We start from the raw sequence: 27,996 nt of genomic DNA on the forward strand, positions 1-27,996 counted from the left end.
TAAAATTTAAATTAAAAAATAATAACATAAACATAAACATAAATAAAATGGAATGTATGCCCACTTTTTCCAAACATGAAAATTTTTCTTACAAAACTTCAGTGACCCCTCAATTCTCTCCCTGCCTTCTGCTCACATATCCAGCTAACCCAGTGCTCCCAGGCGTGCAGAAGCCGTCTGGAAGTCTTCTTGTTCACTTCAAACGATAGCGCCTGGTTCCAGGTGCTTCTTCAATACACTGGCCTACTTCGATTTTCTCACACTTGGCCCTGTTCCTTTTCTTTCCTGCCTGGAAAACTTCCTGCTGTTCCCTCTAACTGGAAAGCCCAGCAGGCCCCCAAATGGCTTCTTTTTAGACCTGGATTCAGACATCGTGGCCTCATTACGTCCTTCCGGATTCACCAGACTAGAGCAGGACTTCTGTAACAGATGCTCATAACTACTTGATTGTCTTCTATGTGCCACTTGCCACGATTATCATTAAGTAATGGATTTTTTTTGCATATTTAATTTTAGCTTTTCCCAAGTAGAGAAGAATGTACCTGGCAAAGGCCCCTCACATTTCTGTGACCTTGATCTTAGTGTATGGCCAGCAGAGACACCTAAGGAATACTTAGTAAAACCTCATGAAATAAGTCATTTGTCAACTTCTTGACTCCAGGGTTCCAAGACTTCATGTTGGAATGAAAAAGCTGCAAAATCTATGCTCCTTATTACTGGGAGGGAGTTAGGCTATTACTTAGACAAGGTTTTTGTCACCTTGAACAAAACCACTGAGTTTAGTGCTCATTTTCTCATTTTGAAGCTGTGTGCAATTGTAAATGGCTTCTCTCAAAGGAGGGTTGCTTTATTCTTAAAATACATCTGTAAAAGACTTTTCACATCTTTAGATCTAAATATTTACACCTTACGTTAGAAAAACAAATTTTTATTTCAAAGCCCCCTCAGCCTTTGAACCAGTAGGTGAAGGTTAGAATTTCTTTAGATTTTCCCTTCTCCAGCTAAATCACAATCTGCTTTAACTTCTGTTGATTAATCTCTGTTGAAATATCAGAAGAAACCTCAAAAAAAAAATCTCCTTTCAGATGAGCTACTAAAAAATTTAACCTACATTGGAAACACGCCAATAATATTAAATTTTTAATTCACTTCTCGCATGTCTGTAGATTCATAGTGTCAATTTTCTGAGTAGCCATGCAATGATGTTACCAGTTAAGATAGTCTCAATAATGGAAACAATAGAAACTTTACAAGTCGACTGAATCTGAAAATAAATAAGTAGAACAAATAGAGAAAAAGAAAGTGAGAAAATCCAACATTTATAGTGTGAACTATCCAAAAGGTTTAAAGGAAGCATGCTCTTGACCTAGGAGCAGGCTAAAGCCATTATATGGAGGAACCTTTCCAACCTATCCATCCTGGATATAAAAGTTGCTTTCCTTTCTTCTTCCTAGTTCATTCACATGGTACAGCACCACCAGTAAAACCTTATCAGATCCAGAGTCCATTGACAACCCCTAATACTCCATTTTGTGAAAATAAAAGATGATAGAGCTTGAATCTCCTGATAAGTTTACTGTCTATTACACTTAAGTGCAACATCCTATTCCTATTTCCTAAACTGTGTATTTCTCATCCATAATACATTTAGTTAAAAAAGTTCCCTCACAATTCTGATAGATGTCTCACCTTTGGCTTATTCGTATTCTGATCCTTTATGTAGGAAAAACCAATAATGAATGGAATTGGACTGAAATATCTCCAATGTGCTCACGCTCCTCTGATTTTGTCACTGCAGACAAGTTATATTTCCTCTTTATTCTTAATCTATAACCTCAAGAGCAGCTGCTTGGAAAAGAGGCTAATAAAAATTGATCAGTAAATACCGTTGACATATCATAAAGATAAGATACATTTCAAGTTAAATGTTTCACCTTTCTTAGCAAAAATATAATTCTAATATGAAGGATTGGTATATTCTAAAATCTCATTTTATGAAAAAGGCATTTTAATTTCTTAAAAAGTAAATCATAAAGTACATGTTGGCAGCTACAGTACTTTTTCAAAGAGAAATGATTTTTAATAATTGAAATAGTGTGCTGAAAAAACAAACGTACCTTCTGATTCAGTAAGTCCATGAATAGTGGACGTATAAACACTCAGCACAAGTGTAAATGTTACAAGCACATGGAAGCAATATTGATTAAGAACTCAATCTAACATTTTATGACTCTCTTTAATTAAGACAAAAAATCCTCTGACCTAAGATAGTATATATACCATTTAATACCTGTGTTCCTTTTACTTGATAAAAGTTCTAGATGAAAAATAATAAATTATAATCAAGCACTTTTTAACATGTCAGTATAGTTTTTCTTTACAAATTTATTTTTCATAGTGAAGTTTATTTTCTTGTTGAATCATCACAGAATTTAAAAGACAACAGGAAGAATTCGCTGCCATAGGCAAAGCTTAGAATTTTCAAAAAGGTAAAACTTCTAAGATCATCCAGTCCAGTGGAAATTATGAGTTTAAAAATTGTGGTTTTTTTTTTAAGTTTATTCATCTATATGAGAGAGAGAGGGAGAGAGAACAGTGGGGCAAAGGCAGAGAGAGAGAAAGAAAGAGGGAATCCCAAGCAGGCTCTGCATTGCCAGCACAGAGCCCAATGCAGGGCTCAAGCCATGAGATCATGACCTGAACCAAAATCAAGAGTCAGAAACTTAACCAACTGAGCTACTCAGGCACCCCTGACATTTTCCTCTCTCCTTGAAAGAACTTCAAATCTTGCCCTGAGCTCCAGCAGTCATGATTGCAGCTTGGGCTCTGCAGGTGGGAGTGATCAGGGCCAGGAGGGGTCCTGCGCAGGAAGAATGGAGGTAGGAGAGGAATAGCTAACTCTCTCCTGCTCTGAAGTAAAAGCTGTTTTTAAAAGGGGCCACTCCAGAGATAAGCACTGAAATACTCCAACTGAATGTGTTAAGAAAAGCTGGCTCCAACACGTGCACAGAAAATATACACTAGAATTTAAAAGCAGTGGAATCAAAGGGAGGATACCTATGTGAAGAAAGCAGCCACACTTTTCGATGAGATGGAAGCAGACTAGAAATAAAAAGAAAATGGTAAATGGCCACAAACAGGGTGCAAGGATCATGCATTTTCAGAAACCAAAAGTGAATAAAATGGCTTCACAGTCACAAACTAGGCCTCCAAATAACGTAATTTTTTGAAAACTGAAAGAGAAGATGTCCTCAGAATGACTGCCAATATTCTCCTGAGGCTTCAGAGCTGTCTCTCTGTCTATAAAGACACTGTTCTTACGAATAAAGCCTTGCAAGCTTTCACTGTAAATAGAGCCTCCCTGAGTAAGAAACCCCAGTCTGGCTCCTGCCAGCACATCAGAAAAGTCACCCCGACTGTGAAGGCTTAGCTCTCCTTCCTTCCTCTCAGTCCTATTCATAGGCCCGCCATGTGTGTTCTTGTTTGTTTCGGTGCACATCGGAAGAAGAGAGCCTCAGAGGAGATGGCAGTAAGAGATAACTTCCTACCCACATGGCCTGTGGTTGTGCTAAAAGCAAGGTAGAAAATGGAGCTAGGATAAGACATGAGGAAAAAGTATAGAAAACTGAGTGCTTAAGTGGGAAAGCATAAGCAAGCAGGAGAACTGGAATTTGGGTTTGACTTAAAAATCAAAAAGAGCACTGTGCCTCAGAGATGATAGGAATACAAGATGGAAGAAATGAGGCAGAGGATGAAGAAGGAATAAAGGTTATAAAGAGTGATCAACTGTCACTTACCTTATATTTCACAGATTAGTTTTCTTACTTGATGGCCATGACAGTAGTTGAGACCTCTGTGGCAATGTCTGAGTGGTGCACAGAAAAAAGTAATCTTTCTAACTGAACTGAATTCTCAAAAATAGAGGGTGTGGGTTCCAGGTGGTGCAGTTTGTTAAGCGATGGGCTATTGATTTCAGCTCGGGTCATGATCTCATGGTTTGTGAGATCAAGCCCTATGTCAGTTTCCATGCTGACAGCATGGAGCCTGCTTGGGATCCTCTCTGCCTCTCTCTCTCTCTCTCTCTCTCTCTCTCTCTCAAATAAACAAACAAACAGAAGTAGAGGGTGGATTCACTAAGCTGTGACCTAGATACCAGCAGATATGCCTTGCAAGATACTTTATTAACTTTGTAGATAAACATTTTTATATGAATTACAAAATAGAGGAAATAATTGGTAAAATGACTCTGGATGAGATACAATTTTAAGATAGTGACCCTCCACACCCAGACCTATAACTCCTCTGTACCCTTTATTGTGTCAACAATGATATATGCCCCAGGGCATAATATGTCAAAAACAAAGAAATTTTTCTTGCATTTTGATAGCCGAAGTTTTGATTTGCAGGATCCTGACCCCCACATTTAGGTCATAAATATAAGATTTGTGAATATATATAAGTTACTGTCCTGCCTAGGGCATCTCAGGCCTTGACATTTTATTACCAGACTCTGAACTTCACTTGACTAGTCCATGCTTCTCTTTGCCTGAGGGCTCTTTCATGGATTAATCCTCTCTGCTCCCAGGCACAACCCTTAAATAAAGACAAGCAGGATTCTCCACCCTACCCAACCCCCTCCCCCCATCTCACATTGCCTAACTCTGAGTTGTCCACATTGGCTCCTAGAATTCACCAGTAAACTCAAGCTCTAATTTCCCACATGGTAACTTGCTTGATGACACATCCTTTATTAGATAAACACCTTCTCTTTGTCTCAGTACCCCACTTTCTTAACTGGTGTTTCCTGGAATCACGTCCCAAATTAACTACTCATATATGAAACTTCTTCTCAGGGAAACCAAAACAAAGACACAAGTGATTCTCATTATTCACAATAGTTATGGTCTATTAAGTCACTGTGAATACGGAATTAGCAAATCCTGAACCACTGCTCCAGGATGAAATATAAGATGAAGTTCCCTGATCACTTTTTCATCAATCAGTCATACATAATCTTGTTTAATGTGTCTTTCTGTTTAAAGATATCTTATTTAATATTTTATTATTCATTTTATTATTCATTATTATTGATTGTTCATTGTTGTAGGCTGACCTCAAGCATGGTTAAATACTAACATGCTATTTCTGCTTCTGTAAATCTGCTTAGCAAGCTTGTGCTTCCCTGTTCTGGTTAACCACATCCTAACACCCTGTATACAAAGGTTACAAAACACCTCATTACCATTTGGCATCAGGTGGTCTGTCACATAGTCACTGCCCCACGATATCTTAGGTGTCTAACTATGATTGGTCATTTCAAACCCTCTTAAGACAAAGAACTTTAAAATGACAGGTTTCCACCAAAACTAACATCTGTGTGTCACAATATAATTGGCTACCATGAAATGCTATAAATAGTAATTGGTTAACCAAATAATGGCGTATTCTGCCTTGCTGAAATCCATATAAGCTCACTTCTACCTTTGTTGGGGCTATTCTCTGCATTTTTCTCCTTGAGATCAGGAGATCAGCTTTGGCCCAGCGGTGAATAAAATCTTGCCTCGCTTCTATTCGGCGTTTGGTGGTTTTTCCGACATTCACCCTGCTTCATCATTAAATTGAACCTACAGCCAACAGCCCTATAATTCGTGCCTCAAGAAAGCTTACTTGACATGTATATTTTTTTTTCTGTGAGGCATATCATAGCCTTCTAATGTGTAGAACACCAAACAGAACTTCAGCACTATGCCTAAGAGGCCATTTTAAACAGTGAAATCACCAAGAAAAAGCATAGAAATTCAAAACATGTGGTACTAGAAAGACCATGAAAAGAATGATTGCTTATAACATGAGAACTAAAACAAGAAAGTAGGACATCATCTTGTTCACCCCACTGGGAACATGTGCCCAGGCCAATCAAATTTTGCACTGTTCTTCACAAGTCCACAGATGACCACAAAAGCACAGCGAATATGGATTTCAGGGTTACCAATAAATTGCAGTGGATAGTCAAATTCTTAAGAATGGACTCTTAGAGTTTTCTACAAATAAGGGGGTGGGAAAAGTAAAGAATGGAGTAAAAAGGATATGCAGAGTATCTAAATTGATGGTCCTGAGGGCTTCACTGAATTTACCTGCTCCCAGCATATAGGTAACTGTGTTTTCCATGTATGCTGTAGGAGTCAGAAGGAGCTAATCTAGAATCAATGAGGGCATGCTGTGCAGGTGAAGAAAGGAGGAAACAACAGTGTGTTATATGACTGATGGTCATATACCAGACAGGACTGAAAACATCCCAGTGGATACCAGAGCCCTGCATATAGCAAAGAAAGGTCAGATGCCCCCTGCCTCCACATCCCTACCCCACCAATGTTCCTATGTTGAAACACTCCATAAACACTCACTGGAAATTGCATGCAACCCAAGAAAAAGAGAGATTCTCAATTGACTGAAATTGTATTAAATGTACTGATAAATTCATAAATTGACTTATATTTAGTTTCTACTTAAAATGGAAATAATCCCAAATATTCAAGCATCTTGGGCTCTAGTGAATAACCTGCATCATTTGAGGATTTGTTCATCATGGACACACATTTATGACTATACCTACAATGTGGAAAGTATTGTACTAAGCATGTCACCCCCTTAGATGGACACTAAGACAATCACAACAAATGAATAAAAGATAACTTGTAATATACAAGAGATATGTTGGTACAGGCAAGGATTATACAAGTTAAAAGGAGAAAAACATCATTTCGAATGCTGATGAATGGGGAAACTACCCAGAGGAGCAAGGATATTTGGACTAGTTCCTAAAGTATGAGAATGGTTTGCTTTGCATAAGTAAGGTGAAAAACAGGAAGGTATTTTACATGAGGAGAATGCATGAGCAAGTTAAACAGTAAGAAATTCCCAAGGCATGCCTGGAGGAAAAGAAGTCAGTTGGGTTTAAGGAAAGTAGAACAATAAGAGTAGGGAGAAATAATAACAGGACAGGCATACCAAAAGGAGAATCCATTCAATTTAGTAAACGACTAGGCTCTGAGGCCAGAGCAGAAAAAATATAATGGCTGAATCAAGTTTTGAGTTTGAGGGCTGAGTCCTGTGTGATTAATGACAGAAGTAAGGAAGCTAGAACAGAACTAGTTCGAGGCAAACTGAATGATGAGTTTGAGGTGGGTGACAACACGACATCCAAGGGAAACTGACAAGTGAGCAGCTCAAGATATAAAACCAGATCTCAGAGGGGAAACAGAATGGAAAATGTGGATTTGAGAATGATCAGTACTCAGATCATCACAGAAGCCTGCCTGCGAGTGGGTGGATATCTGAAGGGAGGCAATTAGAGAGAAAGGGTAGAGGAAGAAGAAGTGTCCACAAGAAAACAAGGAAGGAAGAGACAGGGAATTGGAATGTAGACATGATCCCAAGAGTAGGGTGAGGAGGGAGATTCAAAAGGGCATGATCAACCTTGTCAGCTGCTGCAAGGGACAGAAGAGACAGAGGGCTGAAGAAATTCAGCTGAGTTTGCTGACAGGCAGTTTACTTCCAGAGAGCAGTTTCCATAGTGGTTGAAGCAAAAAGACAGAATACTTTCAAGAATGGATTAAAGTGTGAATTTATAGAGGGAGAATGAAGATAATGGCTATTGATCACTTTGAGAGAAAGAAAGTCTTGAAATTACTATGCTTGCAGGAGGGAGATATGTTCATTTTGTCTTTCTTTCTTTTTTTTTTTTTTTTTAAGATTTCTGTATACAGAGAGGAAGCATCTAACAAAAACAGGACAAATGAAGATTCAAGAGAATGCTGGGGATGGTACTCCAAGAAGGCATGATAATAAGATCTAATTCTTATATGGTTGTTACATCCCAGGTAATAATATATTAAGTGCTTTGCATATATTAGTACATCTTAACCTCATAATACTCTAGTAAGGTGTGTACTAGTATCATCCTCATTTTGCAGGTGAGTTAATGGAGGCATGCATAGCCTAAATGACTTAATCAATATCACCCTTTGGAAGGAGTGGGGTCAAGAAATGAACTCAGACTGTGCAGAGAAGACATCATACTCTTATCCACTGAGCTTTATTACTTTGAGGAATTAACAAAGGAAAAGTAATGACTCCCTTCATGAGACCTCGAGGAAAAGAGGATCCCCTAATTAATTCCAAGATGAAAAGGAAAGTACCTGAGCATCATCACATAAGATATGACATCATATGAGAGAACTCTATCTTGAAACTAAGAGGGTAAGAATTAAGGTAAAGATAATAGGACACGTGGAGTGTGGTGAAGATTTAGAAGAAAGGAAAATACAGTACAGATTCAACAGAAAAATAATAAAACCTGTTAAACACCTTCTGTAGCCCCAGGTGATGAGGGACCATCAAAGATAGATATGTCAAGTTCAGTGTGGCTCTCCAGGGGGAAGTATGGGAAGATCTGAGTTTGGAAATGAGCCTCGTAGGTAACCTTGGGAACCAGGCCTGGCAATGACATTAGGGTACTGAAGAGAAGGTAATTTAGATGGCAGATTATGTTTTACAATTGCAGGCAAGAAGCTATTTCAGGTAAAAAAAAAAAAAAAAAATTCCTGAAACCTGGTGTGCTCCTGGCCCAATATAACACAAAGTATGTAAACATAGATATCAACCTGGGAAATCTTATATTTTAATGGGAACAATTGAAGTATATTAGATACTCTGAATCTCCCATCAAGAAGTATTGTTTTACATTACTATTATTATTATTTCTGATGTTTCTTTATTCAATATCAATAAATCTCAGATTCTGAAGGACTGTGTAAACTGAAAATAGTTGTCCAACCTCATATCACTTTTATATATTGTTCTTCACAACCTCACCAGTGAAGATTAAAATATGGATGAAATACTGACTCTATCCTTGAACCTCAGTGAGTGTTGAATGGTTCTAGAAAACACCACCAAAATATCAAAAGAATGAGCTACTTAATGCAATTGATATCTATAAAATATAATTATAATCCTACCATAGATGACAATTTATAAGACAATGGCTATGTTATTTTCAGAAGCATTAACTCTAGCTAAATGGATTACATAGACATTGGCAAAAATTAAATCAGAAGCAATTTTAAATAATAGAAAATCATTTAAGAATATTATACTTTCCCTCAAATACTTTTTTTGAAACCAAGACTAAGAAACAAACAAAAGTTATAATACTGTCATCCTGAACTTTGCCCAAAAACATTCTATTTTCAGAAAATGGATATTTTAAAGTTTAATTCAGGATTGATCATTCACTCATGATAGATGCTATTAAATATGAAAGATAAAACATTCTTCATATAATAATGTTCACTTTTGGATGACAGTCTTGAGACCAAATTCATGAACGTTTCCTCAAAAAACAAACAAACATAAATCATTTCTGGGCCCAAGGAATACTGTACAACTATATTTTGGAACATACTGATTCTGCCCTTTATTGACTGCCAGGCACAAGGGTGTATTCCATTAAATATAGAGAATTTGCAAAATAAATGGTTTTAAACAATATTGTGAGTTTTACAAAAAATTTTAATTGCAGGTTAAATTTAACTAATCAATTATTTTATGAAATTTTCAGACTATGAGAGTCTGTAAATAGCCAGGATGTCCTTATGGTAATGCTCAGAAGAGCAAAGGGCGCTTTTACATAAAACCCTTCTGCAGTATCATCAACTGCTTGCTTCTAATAGAACATTTATGATTGCATTCCAAAGCCAACTATAAATATTTGTAACTTAAAATATATTTATATATAAATATGTTATATATTTATAAATATATATTTAAATATATAATATATGCTTTAATATATATGTAAATATATATATTATTTTAAGGTATTGAACACCTCATTTTACATATCTCATCACTGTGTGTTGTGAGACAGAAAGACACATTTTAAAATAAAATGTTAATAGCATAAGGTATAAACTTGCTGAATCACTATGCTGTATACCTGAAACAAATGCAACATCGTGTCAACTGTACTCAAATAAAAATAAGATGTTAATATTGCTTTACAGATACATGTATAAATTCGAATTATTTCATTGCTCATCGGCTGCAATAGTGCCTCCTCATTAAACCACTACAATTTAAAGAAGCTTTTCAAAGAACATTGGACTGAGACTAGAAGATAAATTAACAATGGCACCTTGTAAGGTTCTGGAAAATTTCTCAGGATTTCCACCTTGGGGTTTGTACAAGAGACAAGGAGGAATACAAAATCAGGAAATGACTCTGAAAGCAAAAATAAATATTTAATAATGTCTCAAGGTTAATTATTACCTTTTTGTAAGGTCATGGGCTTTAACACAAATGTTTAATATTCTTAATTTATAAGGTCCCTCTGAACTTAAGTTTTAAAAAATTAAGCATGAAGAAGTTTCACAGCACAGAACAAGACAGCTCCCACCTCCGCAGGGAATTCTCACCTTATTATATGTGTTGCCACTAAACAGGGTATGAGAATTCCCCTGTTCGTCACTCAGTGAGAAGGAGGGCAAATGGCTGAAGGGTCCTGGGGTAAGACAGTCAGCATGTGAGAGGGTCTGTGCAGGCAGCAGGGACTTAGAAGGGTACAGTCTAGTCTGATATAAAGGGTGGAGAGAAACAGGCTTGTGAGGAACTGTCACATCCTGGGAATAAGAAAGGTATAAAGAGCATGTTAGTGGACAAAAGTCAGGCTCACCTGGAATCAAGCCTCAGTATTATAGACATTATGTCAGAATCTTTTACTACTGGGAAGCCTGGGTGGCTCAGCTGGTTAAGTGTCCCAACTCTTAATCTTGGCTCAGGTTATGATCTCACAGAGCCCCAAGTCGGGCTCTGTGCTGATAGTGCAGAGCCTCCTTGGGATTTTCTCTCTCTCTCTCTCTCTCTCTCTCTCTCTCTGCCTCTCTCCCCGCTCACTTTCTTTCTCTCTTAAATAAATAAATAAACTAAAAAAAAAAAAAAAGGGAGAATCTCTTATTACTAAGAAGGAAATCTCTCCTCATACTTGGGCCCTTCTCCAGACACCTGCTTTCATAGTATATTGTTTGTCTCTTTCAATAATTCCTGTCAGTCTCCTTCTTCCAGTCTCTTCTGCAGAACTAAACAAGCACCAGCAGTGTTCCTGAAGGGTGTCAAGGTTGTTATTTTTGAAAGTGTCGAGAGGAGAAAACTTTAAGGAAGTAGAGAGATCCCAAAGGTGATAGGATGAGATTTAAAAAAGTATTCACTGAAGAGAGAGGTAACAGTGGAAACTATTTTAAGAGGGCTTGTGATCTGGTCTGGAAAAAAAGTGGGATTCAGGGGAGGGCATCGTAGAGGATATCAGTGCACAAGCAGAAGAGCAAAAGTCTTGGTTTAATTCGTGGTACAGGCAGTTGTAAAGTTAGTCCAAGTATGGGCAAGGGATCAGGGAGAGGCGAGTCTGGAAAGAACCATGACTTCTTCTATGCTAGGCAGTGTATTGCTTTGGAGAGAAACTGGAGATAATGCATACAGATGAGTTCACGTGTAGAGAGAGGGAATGAGGCCCTACCTAGGGTGAGTCTTTAACCTAGAAATGGGATGAATGTGAAAGACTTTGAAGGAGTAGGTCCAGGAGTAGGTTCACAATTCACCGGGAATTGTGAAATGGGGCAAGGAAGCCATAAGAGTGGGAAGTCTTGAGCCTACAAAGAAAAGCTGCAGAAAGGGCCCATATACGTATGTATCTGGGAAAAATAGGGCTGCTTATTTTGCAGGTAAATAAGCACCTATTATATTTCTGAAATTTTTCATGTAAGGAAATAAATTGAAACTGATTATTCTATAGTAAAACCCCTCAGGACATGAATCTTATAAAATGAAACCTGCTTTATTCACTTTTGTGGCCTCAGAGTCAAGTACAATGCCTAATATAATAGATGCTTAATGCATTAATGGCTGAAATTTCAGGGGAATATAATGTTTTCTATGAGTTTAATAACGTATTCTATTATATCTCTGCTCCATAAGCAATGAATGAGTATATTTGGTTTGGGGTGAAATGGAAATTTAGTATAAAATAATACATATTGCTCAAAACTATATTTAGCAAGGAAATTCAACTTTAAAACTGTACAATTAATATTTTGTAGGTTAGTTCATTTTTCCAATAACGTGTATTTTTAAGGCTTTCTAAAATGTACGTTGAAAGTGCTTCCTGTATCAGTAGATGTATTATTTCTTTTTTTAGCATTAAATTCAAAACTGACTTTAAGAACTCAGGAAATTCGAGCAGTTAGAAAATTATAATTCTAGATCTTTTAACTTTGTAGAAATAAGAAGTTATAACCCTTTGTGATTTGAAATGGTGACTAATTAGTTTCTTGTTTGTGCCGCAGTTTTTATTTTACATATCAAGCCAATACAAATATTTTCAGACATACACCTTACAAGCACACGCTATTATAAAAAATGATAGCATTGTGTTTTCAACATTCTACATCTTATTTGTTTGTATTTTCCCCCCACTTAACGACAGCTTTGGTATACGTCAGTACATGAAAGCTTTGGATTTCCTACCAAAACACATTACTGAGTTATCTCACGATGTAATGGTCACTCAGTCAATTCTCCAGCTACATCACCCAAAATAGTAAATCATTTAGAGTTGTTTTCCAGTTTTTATACTTGCAATTCCTTTATTTTGTCTAATTCCATTGGCCAATACTGCTAACATTATTAGATAATAGTCATGTTATTGTGCAACTTCAACAGAATGCTTGTAGTATTCCATTAAAGATGGCTTTTAGATTCTAATTTTGGTTTACTTCTCACTCAACTATTTCATTATTTTATCAACAAATAATTACACTTCATAATCAGGGTGGGAAGTGATTCATCAGAAAACTGAGTAGCAAACACAAAGACTAGCTGTGTCAGAAAAAAGTGGCATTATTATTGACAGTTGACAGCTTAGGAAAAGGTGAGCAGAACAGTCTGGTTTATATTCTGGACTCAGCTTTGCTTGGAGGGGGTTCAAGACTCATTGTGAGAATGTCAGAAGCCAAGCCTGTAATGATGCAGGGAAAACACAGGTTTCCCTCTATGGGGGAAATCTCGTAGGGCTAAGATCCAATCAACCAGGCAACAAATGTTTCCTGTTTCTACACTCGCTATAGCCAACCCCCATGTCTCAGGAGTTGGTCAACCCTGAACACTTCTGTGGGGTCAGATGATAGGAGCTATTTCAGGCAGCTCAGCAGGGAGGGGACAGCAGAGCTGTATCAGCACTTGGACAGGCCATAGAGAGCTAAGAATCTTAGCCAGGCTCACTTGAGCTCTGTTTGGTTGATAATATGGTACAGAGGAGAAAGGATTCCTGGTGGTAACAGCCTCCACATCTTGTCACCTGAGGCACCAATCCGTGCTAGTTGTCTTTTATGTTTTGCATAAGTTGTTATCCTGTGATTCCTTTACCATCACCTCGGAAATGTTCTTTGCCTATCCCTTATGTTCCATCTCCTGCATCCAGTATGCCAGGCCTTTCTTGGTTTCCTCTCATATTTGCTGGGCCCTGAAGGAATTTCTGCAGGGTTTGGGGGTGGAGGATGGAGTATTGAAAGAAAATTTTTGACCTTTGCACATTGAAAATTTTGTTCTGCCCTTACATTTAATTTTCTGGATATAGAATTCTAAGCTGCAGACTAATTTCCTTCAGAATTTTGAAAGTATGTTTACACTGTCTGTTATACTACTGCTACTATTTTATACATATTTTCCTAAAACATTTTATATTTATGATTTCTATGGCCTGTTTTCCAGTTTTATTTTGTCAACTCGTATAAATTTATTTCTCTTGCTTTCCTTATGCACAGGAAACTTTATTGTTCTTAAATTTTCTAAATTGTATGTCTAATTGATTTATTTTCATTCTCTTTTTAATTCATTAATTCATCATTCATTCTCATTCATCTCATTATCATCAATCTCATTCATTTCATCATCTCATTTAATTCATCAATCATTCATTAACTTAGAGTTCTAAGTTTTCTTCCAAGGACTCTTTTAACTGTATTCCATACGGTTTTTTTTAAAACTTTTTTTTTTTTCTAGGAGAGAGAGAGAAAGAGACAGCGTGAGCAGGGGAGGGTCAGAGAGAGAGGGAGCCACAGACTGAAACAGGCTCCAGGCTCTGAGCTGGCAGTCAGCACAGAGCCCGATGCCGGGCTCGAACCCATGAACCGCGAGATCATGACCTAAGCGAAAGTCGGACGCTTAACCGACCAAGCCACCCAGGTGCCCCTGTATTCCATAAGTTTTAATAGACAGTAGTTTCATTACATTTTTTTTCCTTCCAGGTAGAAATTTTATTTTGAATTTCTTCTTTAATCAAAAATATGTTGAAAACCAAGTCTTTCAATATACAGATGGCCAGGAAAGCCAAATACTCATAATATATCTCGAAGTTTGTTGTTTTTTAAAATTCTTTGTCATAAGATAACTTTACAACCTCTAAATGAGTCCAAAGATTTTCTTGGTCCTTCTCCATCTCATTATCATAAATATACAATATTATATATTTAATATATATTACATATATAATCTCCTTCTCATTGTTATAAATATATACACACACAGCTTTATCCCTATGTTTCTATTACTGTATATAGGAATCTTGACTATATATAAATGTAACATATATAACAGGCTCTCTCTATGTATAGTGCTTGCATGTGCACGTCTATGTCTTCTTTGTCATCATAACCTCCCTGTGGACGTTGATGTAACTTCAGCCTCATACCCACAATGTTTTTATATACTCTACTGCTGATTATACCTTCACAGTTTTCCCATAGAACTGTAATTTTATTATACAGAAGTCACTCACTTTAGGGAATAAATAATCTCTGACTTATTTCTCTTTTAAGTTCCCAAAGTATCACTTTCTATATATTTTATATTTAGAACACAAACGCTATACAATGAGATTAGTTTTAAATCTATAGTTTGATCTAACTGCATAATAAAACTGCAATATAGTGTCATTTGCTCACTACTTACTGCTCTACATATTCAGAGATGCTTTCAATGCATTTTCTAATGGTATCAAAGGAATGAATTTTAGTTCATCATTCTATTGTTTTCTGTATATTATTTTATAGTATTTTATGCAGGAGGGAGAACATATGTATTTTCAATTAAATTGGGTTTTTAATTTCTCCTTTTTGAATATTCCTCAAAAAAGATGCTTATCATTGACTTCCGCAAAACTTTAAACATTAAATACCTCATATCTTTAAACATTCCTGAAATTACACAGCATCTCCATATCCTGATACCTACTCTGTAACTATCTTATGACATCATAATATAATTATTAGTTAAAACTCAAGATAAAACTATAAAGGTAGGGCTAGATATACTAATATTAATCATGAATTAACAACATGGTTATTAACAAGGCTAATACTAGATATAGGTATTCTATCATCTCTGCCTTGTCTTGTTATGTATTCCTATATTAGTGGTATATTCAATTTAGATTGTTTTGTGGGAGATTTTTTAAAGTAGAGCCACTTGTTCATTTTATGAGGATTATTTTACTTAAAACTAGATAATGTGATAAATCATATATCTAAATGGGCACATGACATTCCATCAAGTGCAAAAGGCTTAAGGAATAGCCACGTGAGGGCTCTCTGCTCAGTGCATCAAACTGGGCCGCTGACACTTACTTAAGAAATCTCCCTTAAAATATTCATAAGTTGTGACTATCTGGCACTAAGGCTTACAAAGGACACCATTGTAAGCCCATATAAATCAGCAAAGCTTAAAATATTTCTTATAATTCTAAGTCAGAAAGTGGCCAATTCTTTCTGTGAAGGTCCACTTAGTATACGTAGACTTCACAAACCATATGTTCTGTCACAATTTCCATGGTAGCATGAAAGGATTCTTAGATAATACATAATGAATAGACATGGTTGCATGCCAAGAAAAATTTTATTTATACGAACAGGTGCTAGACCAGATCTTTCCCACAGGCAATAGTTTGTGACTTCTGTTTTAGATTTAAAAGATTAACAAAATCTTTATCATGTCTGATTCATACCTCATCTCCACCCCAATGAATTATCTTGAGGTTGGTAGATACTACTTTGGAGATCACTATCCTAAATGATTCCGTAAAATGAACATCATCTGCCCTGCTTTAGCATTCAATAGACGAATCTTTTAATATTCTAGTTTTTGAGGGAACGACAGGAGTAATAAAATTGTCTCATACATATTTCCATCAGTGAGACATGTTATCATAGTTATTTCTTTTCAATTCTTTTTAATATTTGTTTATTTTTGAGAGAGAGACAGAGCATGAGTAGGGGAGGGGCACAGAGAGGGGGAGACACAGACCCTGAAACAGGCCCCAGGCTCTGAGCTGTCAGCACAGAACCGGATGCGAGGCTCGAATTCATGAACCATGAGATCATGACCTGAGCTGAAGTCGGACACTTAACTGACTGAGCCAGCCAGGTGTCCCCGCCCCCCCACTCCCCCATTAAAAAAATTTTTTTTAATGTTTATATATTTTTGAGAACATAGTTATTTCTAATAAAATGCTTTAAAATGCTTTTCATTTACTTAAGAATGGTCTTTTTCAATATAAAACTCCTTAGGACAAATTTCTCAGAGTAAAGTAAGCTTTACTTAGGGGCTTGGTTTTTAAAAAGGGATTAATTATTTTGGTTGATGTAATATCATATCCTGCAAACCTTAAAGAACACAAGAATTCATGAAGCAAATAATACCTTTGTTCATTAGAGAAAAATTTAGCAGACAATATGCATGAATACATTATTTAGCTCTGTTTATTAAGAGACCTGGAGATACTACAGAATTAAGTATTGACAGAGACATCCCAAAATGAATGCTATACCCGTATCAGCTGGATTCGCCACTCTAGAAAAAGCCTACTTTCTACTCAGCCACCAAGTCGAACTATTTAACTTCAAAAGCTGTTTTCACTGCAACACCAAAGGGCATTTTTAAGGCACTATGGGCTCTTTTCATTAAAGCCTGCACATCTGAGACTCGTTTGTTCCATCCTGGCATTTTAAAGTTACCCCCTTTTCCTGTGGTTCGGAAGTAAAGTGTAAAAACCCACTTTCTCTCTGCTCCTGCCGTTCCCACTTCATACCACGCAGTTATTTGTGCCTCTGGAAACTCAGAGCACCACTGGGTGAAATTACTGGAGCCTTTAACCCCATCCTCTCTCCCTTCTACCTCTGTGGTAGAACAACAGTTATTTTTAAATACAGCCTTTACTTTCAGTTTTCCTTTCCTGCCTGGAGCTTATAACAATTTCACATCCGAATTATAGCATTTCTGCTACAGTTCCAGTTTGAAACAACACCCTGTTCATGAAGTCAAGAACAGTTACAACATATTTCATAACCAGGGACTCCTTCAGCCAAAGGCATCTCAAAATTTTACAGACACTGTTACAGAAACCCCAAATTACCAAGAAGAGACTGTAATCATCTACATTCCCCGAAGATCAAGCCAAGACAAATTAGGTCTCTTAATTCTGAACATATGGCATAACTTCTTGTTTATCAGTCCTAATTCTGAGGAATTCATATGCATTTTAAAAACAGATGTACTTAAAGCCACACTTATCTATTTCAAATCCTTATTTCAACCAAAAAATGTAAACTTGCAAAGTATGAAGAGATAGCATATGCTTAGTTTTTTCAAATCCCCTTTACCAAAAAAAAGTTTTTAAATGATTAAAATATAATTTTGAAGATAGGCTTTGGATTATTTAGGGCTTAGAGTCTGTGACTGTCTAACAGCAAATTTCACAGAGCAGATGAAATAGATCAGTGTGAAGATATTTGATGACGACGTGCTCAAGGGAGAAGAAAGAAAATATTCTGTAATCAGTTGCAGTGGGCACTGGAGTGTTAAAATGCTGAGTCTTATGTTTTTCTATACACAGTTTAATTCTTAAGTTACTCACCTACATATATTTGGTGGAGAGGAATAACTTATATTGAAGAAGTCAAAAAGTAACATAGAAAAGGGACTTCTGTGATTTCTCTGAACAGTGGAGAGAAGGAGAACCTATATGGTGACCCTTTAGCAAGGAGTCAATGCCCTTCTTCCAAATTATAGTGATTTTAAAGGAAATAATAATGACAAACAGTTCAAGTGGATATTCCCTTTAAAGTGTCCAGAGCCTTTTTGCAGTGACTATTTCATGTAATCATGAATGGGTATTAATATGCATAGCATTATAAATGGGATTAGAAGGATGAAATTGATGTTCACAGTTTCTAGGGTCACACAGAGTCTGCCTTCTTTCAATTTGCATTCTATCATAAAGTTTCTCTCCTTTGCAGGACGCGGAAGAGTCAAGGGCTCCAGTTATTAGCGGTCAAGGTCAGTCCCTTAATGGATCCGAGGACCAGAGGACCAGCCCAAGGCAGGTGCAGCCTGAGTGTGTAGTGGACAGTTTCTAGTAAGGAAGTATGGAGGATTGCAGAGAAAGTGAAGAGTGGCAGGAAGAGACTGAGACCAAAGTTCAGAATATGTAGAATCCCCTAGACTCTAAGCTTTACAACAGAGTCACTCCTATCTATTGAAGAGCCTGGCACAAACATTAAAGGATTGACTTCTAGGAGTAGAGAGAAAGGAATGAGTGTGGAGAGAAGCAGCAACACATTTCATCAGGAAACCATAGCACTGCAGGGACTGCGTGCCAGAGAATAGAAACTATTCGTTATGATATTGAACTAAACAATAGATTACAAGACTTTCCATCTCTCCTAACTTATGACCTAAGTAACATTTGCTCTTTTTTTCTTTTCCTTTTTTGAATCACCCAAGGATGAGAAACATCATCCAATAATATTTAAATAATATTTGGGGCGCCTGGGTGGCTTAGTCGGTTAAGCGTCCGACTTTCACTTAGGTCATGATCGCACGGTTCGTGGGTTCGAGCCCCGCGTCGGGCTCTGTGCTGACTCCCAGCTCAGAGCCTGGAGCCTGTTTCAGTCTGTGACTCCCTCTCTCTCTGACCCTCCCCTGCTCACGCTGTCTCTCTCTCTCTCTCCTAGAAATAAATAAAACATTAAAAAAAATTAAAAAAAATATTTATAATAATATTTATTAAATTGTAATAATATTTAAATAATATTTAATGCTCTTTATTATATTCTAAGAGTATTTAAAGACATGGACACAGAATTTCAGGGTAAGAGGTCACCGTCGAAAGTACTTGGTACAATGCCCTTGTTTTGCAGACATGTAATAAGGCCCAGGAATGACTTCATCCAACAGCATGCATTTTTCATAGACACTGGTTGATGTTCAAAAATTTCTCCTTTTACTTGACTTTATTGAAATTTAACAGTGAGGAAATACAAGAATGAGGAAGAAATGTCTGGGAAGATGGGGAAGCCATAAATTTGATGAAATATCTAGAGCCAAGGAGAATGTATGCCCTTTTTCTAACAGGGCTATCATTCCAAGTAGAGGCTACCTGGAATGTGGGAATTCCCATAAATGGAGGCTTACTTACTTCCTTTGTACAAATCAAATAGGGAAGAGTTCTGAGTTAAGATAGAAAAAGAAGATACCTAGTCACTGTGGGTTGAACTGAAATGCCCTTATCAAGGGTAGTATTGAGCTTCATTAGTCATAGTATTCTTGAAGCTGGAAGGGAGCCAAGAAATGGTCTGGTCCAGGATTTCTCAACTCAGGACTACTGACATTTCGGGCAGGAAAAGTCTTTGTTCTGGGAGACTGTCCTGTACATTGTAGAATGCTTAATAGCATTCTGGCCTCTACCCATTAGATGCCAGATGCATCCCTGGTTGTGACAACCAATAATGTTTAGGGCAATGTCACCCCAGTTGAGAACCACTTGGCTCACCCAATCCCCTCACTTCAAGGACGAAGCTCCTGATTCACAGATGCAGAGGGTAGAGCTGATTAATCACACTTCTACAATAACAAACCAGATTTCAGAACTCTTTCAGCAAAACCAAGCTGCTCTAGTTTTCTTTTGGTTCACATATATGTCAAAATGAATAAGGTCATCAGATCCTGCTTGGAAAGGGATTCTAAATTCAGAGCTGAAACTAGCCTGACCCTACAACATCCTGCAAAAGGCCAGTTCTCCTATCAAACGTAATTCATGTGAGCCCAATATTTCCCAAAAATGGATTAGCCAAAGATTGAAAAAAAAAGCACCTCTATTTTTCCAAACATACCAAACGCAATGAATATCACATACACTTGGTTTTATTTGAACAGGTAGAATATGTTAAGCCTCTCAATACTATGAGATAAAGGTAACCAACAATCCAGCTTCTCCCAAGTTGTTTATTTTCATACCAAATGCAATTTTCTATTTTCAAGAAAAAGTAAAGGTAAAAAAACAAAAAAGCATATTAAACATCTAAATGTCCCTGAGACAAATTGATATTTGGATGGTCTAGCTACAAGAGATTATATTTATTTTAGGGTGTCCATATTTGTAGATTAGAACATTATTTCAAAAAAGTCTAAAAACTTGCTAGCTCTTTCATCCCTAAGGAAACATCAATTTTGAATTTATAAATTTACTATAGATCTTCCTTTCCATGCAGACACTGAAATAAAGAAAACTACATTTTTGTATTTGCATAATGTATTCCATTTTCTTTTTCCTATATATTTTTTGTAAATGACCCACTTCACCAGCCTGAATTCAGTTTTCCATATGCTAGACTTCTCACTCAGACTGTGTTTGGCTCTTTAATGGAATTTAAAAACCAGTTTTTTGGGGTTTGTTTTTTTTTTTACCACTTTTATCTCTGATTCATTCTCTCCAATGCATTCTTTTGGTTGCTCTTCTCATTTGGATTTGTTGTTTCCTCTGCCTAAATTACCCACCTTAAATTATTTCATCTTGGATCACAGAAAAGAGGTTTCCAACTCTCTTCACATAACTTATTTTCAGACTTAGATATCTTGCTGTGACCTTTACATTTGTCATCAAAGTCTGTCTAATCTCACCCACACTTTAAAATAAGCAACAATGTCCCCAGTGCTTACAGAGTATAATGTGTTTCAAACACATCAATCTTAGCATTTATATTCAGATAATATACCCAACTTTTACTATGTCTTCCTCTATGCTTTCTACCTGGACTCTACTTGTCACAAGTCAAAGAAAATTGTTCAGGAGAGAAAAGAAAATCACAAGCCTCTCACTCTGATTGCATTTCCTAAGGATATTTATTGTTAAATAACTAAATTCAATCAAGAAAATTTTAAAGATTTGGTTGGCTTTATTAAACGATTCCTGAACTGGGCAGCACTCCATCTAACAAGTAGAGGGGAGCTCCAAGGAGTTCTACAAAAGGGAAGGCTTTTATAAGAAGAAGGGTGGGGCAAGAACATTGTTAGCAAAAGAAAAAGAATGTTCCTGGGGAGGTGGCTTTCCAGGGAAAAGCAAAGATATCTCATCATATAGATGGCTTCTCCTTTCATTGGTGGGTGGAGAAGATCCAGGAGGCACTTACTGGCACAGGTTGAAAAATTCTTGACTGGCAAGATAAGACCACAGTTTCCAAAGAGGCTGAAATCACAAATCAATTATATGTTAAGCATGGGTTTGGAAACTCTAAGTGATACCATTTTGGGCCTAGGGATTTTTTTTTAATGTTTTTTTATTTTATTTGTGAGAGAGAGAGAGAGAGAGCGAGCGTGAGTAGGGGCGGGTCAGAGAGAGAGGGAGACACAGAATCTGAAACAGGCTCCAGGCTCTGAGCTGTCAGCATAGAGCCCAACGCAGGGCTCAAACCCATGAACAGTGAGATCATGACCTGAGCCTAAGTCGGATGCTTAATGGACTGAGCCACCCAGGTGCCCCTGGGGCCAGGAATTTTAATTTTGTTTGTAACATTATGAATAACTACCCCACAAACTATTTGAAGACAGTTGTAGAAGTGAAAGTTTGTAAGGAGAGAGGAAGGGGAGTATTGTAGACAGTGTCCTGGTTGAGGACCACTACTTTTATCTTATATGCCAGAAGACAAAACCATGCCAAAGGCCCATGACTGTTATCATCCAAAGTTCTATCTAAAGGCTGACCTTGACTCAAAGCTCAAGGAGAAGTTTAATTCTATAAAGTAAAGCATAAGAATGTATCTTTTTCCTTGCCAATAAATAAAACTTACTAGTCTCTAACTAACGTTTATTCTGGATATTACTTAAAATATTTTTACACAGCTACCTTCTCTCTTTTGACATTCATCAGAGGAAAATAATTCAGAATATTTTATTTTAGCAAGACCTTATCTTAAAACTAGAACATGATTTACATGAGAGTTTCTAAATACAGCAATGCCATTACTCTTAAATAAATATAGATAGGGACATCATGAGTTAACAAAACATGGAAGACCACATTTCCACAAAACTTTCAGATTGTCATTGTTTCCAGGTAGATTAGGGGAGGCCAGATACTGCATATCTACCAATATTTGTTAAGCAACCATTGCCTCAGAGTTTAAATAATTATTAGCATTCAGTTGCTTCACTAATTATTAGAATTATTAGAATAATTCCAAATGGCAATGGGTCTTCTTTGTGTGTTTCTTGTTTTAAAGCAAGTAAGAATCTCTTCTAGACTTTAACCCTATCTAAGGCAAAGGAAGAGGGACAGGAAAATAAGTTCCTTTAGGTTGTAGACAACTGCAACAGAAAATTGCAACCCTGAAGTTCCAATCTCCCAACCTCAATAATTACACAAGGTCAAGAGGGAGAGATGAAATTTTAAATTTGAGCAGGTGATCCTATTTGATTATATTCTAGAGAAAAGGCAAATTATAGAGAGCTAGGACAATTAAAAATAAAAAGAAAAGAGTTTATTATGTTGATGATAAACTATTACATGTAATATATTACCTGTTTATAATAATCTATTACCTATTACATATACAGGAAGGAAGGAAAGATGGAAGAAAGGAAGGAAGGAATGAAGGTGGGAAGGGAGGGAGAGAATAAGGAAGGAAGGAAGGAAGGAAAAAAGAAAGGAAGGGAGGGAGGAATACAAAAGGAAAGAAGAAAAAGTCAAAAAGATTTCATTACTTGAATAAAGTTGCGAAAATGTGGAGAAACCACATCTCTGGCCTTAACTCTTCCGAAAGAAATGTAGCAAGAAGAATTTCAATTTCTTCCCCTTAAAACAATTCAGCAAAATACTTAATCATTTCTAGACCTAAATAGGTTGAACATTTTATACTCAAAAATATTCCTAATTAACAGTTAGCAATGATAAAAGATACTTTTATGACAAAAAAGAGTGAACCATCTTGATTGAGAAACAATTATTGAAAAAGTAGCAATTTATGGCAGAGCCAGAAGTCATTTGGAATAAAAGGAGGTATTGTCAGTGTCACCTAGGACAAAGGTGAGTACTTGCTCTGTAATATTAACATGTGCGTGACACATGGAAGTGAAAGGGAAGGTCACAGGAGAAATCTAACTTGATGAATAATTAGATAGAAATGTGACAGTCACCCACATAATCATCAAAGCCGAATGTCAAACAGAGGGTTTGGTAGGGAAGTCAGATGTCTAAGAAAAATCCGAAGAAAAGACTGAAAATACTACAAAAAAGAAAATTCCCTATAATTATTCTTTTATGTTCTCTGTGAAGTGGTGTGGAGGAAATTCACTAAATGGTCATTTTCACACAAAACGTGTTCTTTTGCTTATTGAAGCAAATTAGAAGGAAAATAAAACTGAAGAGGCATACATCTGGGAAGTGTTCCTTCTCATTAAAAAGAAAATTTCCAGGAAAATCAGATGAGTTAACAATATTTCCTCCTTAGTTCTGTTCAAAACTGTTTTTTATACAATTCTCTAAGGTTTAAGAAGAAAATGGCATAGTTAATATTATGGATTCAGTTACTAATTTATAAAGAATGAAAGAGAATATTTTATATAACATGTTGTGTGAGGTCAGCGATTGCTTTTAATATTAAATTGAGGATCTAAGTGAAGAAATCACCTTTATCTAATTAGATACACTAAGTGACCAGAAAACAATCAATGTATTTTGCCAACTCACAAATAGTCAGAAACTAGAAATCATTGGGCTCTTCAGTATCTTCATTCTCATCAGTAAATTGATTTTCTAAGCCTCAGTGTCTTCTGGATGCCCATTTGTCCAATCAATTGTGTTAATTACTTTCCAACTCTGACCTTGATCATCCATAGAGTATACTTGAAAGTACATCATCCTAATTTTAAATACAAATGTGGAGTGTGAGATACTTTGCAATAAGTCAAAAGGACCACAGATTGATACAATAATGGATTTAAAGGTAATTTCAAAAAAGCATAAGCTTCATTCTGAAGAGTCTTTGTTACAAAACCCATCTAATACAGAATGATGCTTCCTGGCCTATGCCATTTTGATGTAAAAGCTGTTGATTACTAAGTCTCAATTACTTGATTATGCATTTGGTTTCAAACTTTGCTTTTAGTACTCAGAGGCAGTCTCCAGGCAAATTTTCAGTTCGTTATCAGTTCAAAAGGCTGCCTGCTTGTACCTTCTTAAGCTACAGTAAATACATTTCTGTCTGGTCTCATCATCTTTAGTGTCTGACATTTTGTAACAGAGAGTTTTGAAATCATATTTTATGGCTGTGAAGCTGTTAGAGGAAATTTATTGACTTAACAATCCCATCCAGTATCTCCTGTCATGTGGAACTGTCCCCAGTGCAAGGCAGATTAGTGAATGTGAGCTGCTTCAATTTGGCCCAACTGTCTGCTAAAGAACTTTCCATTACATGGGTGGGTGAGATCAACTGAATTTGGAACCATTCAATTTATTCTGTGGCAATAGTAAAGGAGAGCACAATAGTGACTGGTGAACTTGAGTACACTGTCTTCTATTCAACTTCTAATGAAATGGCAATGCTGAGATTATAAACTGCTATTACTCAATTTGTAGTTTAAGTAGATCTAAGCATCTACATTTGTGAGGTGCCTCTGATATCTTTTTCCATCGTAGATTCTGGACACACTGTGATGGTAGATAGAACTCAATATAAAGAGACCAGTTGAAAGTATATATAGTTGCCCCGCGTGCAGTGACACCAAGTTTCTATTATATTTTCCCTCTGATGCAAGGTTAATGAGTAAGACCAGGGAATGTTTGGAATTCACTTTTAAGTAGTATGCCATACTTCTTTCAATTCTGACAGCCTGCAGATTCCTTTTTATGTTCCACATACAAGTTGGGATATGAACAAGAATAGACTGAAAAAATATTAAATGCAATTATGTCTATGGCACCTCCATATTTGCAAAAGAGTTCAAATTTTCCACAAATTACCTGGAAATTCATAGGTTTATGTTGTACATAAACAGAGGTTTAAACTTGCTGTATAGTTAGGAAAAGCAATGAAAAGAAATGGCAGCTTCTTTTAATGACAATTTCTTAAACCTGAAAATGGAATTTATCATTTCTGAGCATAGCAAATTATGGTAAATATATAACGTGATATTCTACAATGAATTTTGTTTAAAGTAAAATGTATCACTTTGAAATTATATTAATAAAAAAGAACAAAATCATTATTTTATAGCATTAGATAGTATTTTGAAGAATGTAAGTTACATGGATAATATGTGAAGTTTATTTTAACTGTGGGCATTTTTGTCATTTGACTACATTACTTTTTATGCTTTTTATAATGATGCCACACTCCCCAAATGTCACATTCAGCCTCTAACATATTTGTATCATGCAAGAAATAGATATTTAATAAGGTTTTTTGTTAATGATGCAAATATGCTTTCCTAAGAAGAATTTTCATTTCTGTTACATGTAGAATTAGTCATAACAATCCTATTTATCAATAAAATTACTCTAATTTAAATTGAGGACTACATTGTATTCTATACAATGAAAATAACTGCCTTTAATTATCATATTCAATGATATTAGTGCCTTATAAAATTTTTAACTTATCAAATCATATCAGCCTTTACAAAGTATTTATAAATAAACATGAAATGTCACCTCCATTTTATAAGTAAAAACTATAACAATTTATGGTGAATTTTTATAAGGCTCTTTCAGAGACTTCTGACCCAATCAATGTTAATATTAGATTTTAAGAAACCCAGATTTTTTAATTTGAGAAATCTTTAAAAAGTACCTGATCTGAATGCCTCATGTTATACATGAAGAAACTGACGGCTAGAGAGATGTTATAGAGCTCGTATGTGAAAGATAAGATATTCCTTATGATTCACAAATATTTTACGAATATTCCTAATTATCATTTCCAAAGTAAAATTTAAAAGGAGTATATCACCTTATATTCCTTCATAAATGTTATTTTATTATAGATTACTAAGGGTGGTGATTTTACATGCCTTGGTTGTATCCAGAAATGTTTCTAGATTGCTTCCACTGCTTATCCATAGAATGGTATTTGAGATATAAAATATACAACCCATGCCTGTTTGTTACATTTTAATAGGAGAAATAAGATGCAAAGTTCTCTCTGAAATAATTTATGAACTTTTATATTACATAAATATGTACTTTCACATGTTTCCCAAATAGCTTACAAAATACCATCAAAATCTTCCATTATAAACAACCCAGAAAACTAATAGGCAACCAACGGAATGGGAAAAGATAGTTGCAAATGACATATCAGATAAAGGGTTAATATCCAGAATCTATAAGGAACTCACCAAACTACACGCCCGAAAAACAAACAACCCAGTGAAGAAATGGGCAGAAGACATGAACAGACACTTCTCCAAAGAGGACATCCAGATGGCCAACAGACACATGGAGGGATGCTCAGCACCCCTCCTCATCAGGGAAATACAAATCAAAACCACACTGAGATACCACCTCACGCCAGTCAGAGTGGCTAAAATGAGCAAATCAAAGAACACAAAATGCTGGCGAGGATGTGGAGAAACGGGCACCCTCCTACACTGTTGGTGGGAATGTAAACTGGTACAGCCCCTCTGGAAAACAGTGTGGAGGTTCCTCAGGAAACTAACAATAGAAATCCCCTATGACCCAGCAATAGCACTGCTAGGAATTTACCCAAGGGATACAGAAATGCTGATGCATAGGAGCACATGGACCCCAATGTTCATAGCAGCACTCTCCACAATAGCTAAAACATGGAAAGAGCCTAAGTGTCCACCAACGGACGAATGGATCCAGAAGATGTGGTTTATCTATACCATGGAATACTACATGGCAATGAGAAACAATGAAATCTGGCCATGTGTAGCAACGTGGATGGACCTTGAGGGTGTTATGCTGAGCGAAATAAGTCAGGCAGAGAAGGACAAATATCATATGTTTGCACGTATAGGAGGATTAGGAGGAACTTGACGGAGGAACAAGGGGGAGAAGAAGGGGGGAAATGGTGGGGGAAAGGGAGAGAGGCAAACCATGAGAGACTCTTGAATGCTGACAAAAACTGAGGACTGATGGATGTGGGGGGGATGGGGGGATGGGCATGGAGGAGGACACTTGTGGGGATGAGCACTGAGTGTTATGTGGAAACTAATTTGACAATAAACTATTTGTAAAAAAATAAAAAGTAAATAAAAAAATAAAAATTAAAAAAAAATCTTCCATTATACCTTCTCCAACATATAAGATATATAAGAGGAAGACAATATAGCTTTTTTACATATAAAACAAATGACCAACAAAGCCTTAAAATATATTAAGCTCCCATCCCCTATTATTGCTCAATCTAGGGGTTCATATCATCTCTACTGTGTTACTATGCATCTGTACAATAGATCTTTTGCTAATTGTACTAATATACCAAATCTAAAATATTGCATCTCTTCAAAGGAGATGCAGGATTTTAGAAATAAGAATGTGACACCTATATGACCCCCAACCAGTGACTTCATGATGCCTTTCTTTATGGATAG

General features: G+C 36.3%; 1 protein-coding gene across 1 annotated transcript in view; it reads right to left on the reverse strand.

Annotated features, from left to right (window-relative positions):
* LOC120226093 (muscular LMNA interacting protein) overlaps nt 1-27,996 on the reverse strand; it is a 251,072-nt gene that overhangs the window by 19,969 nt on the left and 203,107 nt on the right. The window contains exon 11 of the mRNA XM_039224298.1: nt 10,479-10,682. Within this exon, the coding sequence (XP_039080229.1) occupies nt 10,479-10,682 (204 nt within the window). The remainder of the gene's footprint in view (nt 1-10,478; nt 10,683-27,996) is intronic.

The sequence above is a fragment of the Hyaena hyaena genome, unplaced genomic scaffold (genome assembly GCF_003009895.1).
Source record: "Hyaena hyaena isolate Hyena2069 unplaced genomic scaffold, ASM300989v1 scaffold_1583, whole genome shotgun sequence".
NCBI classification, from domain to species: Eukaryota; Metazoa; Chordata; class Mammalia; order Carnivora; family Hyaenidae; genus Hyaena; species Hyaena hyaena.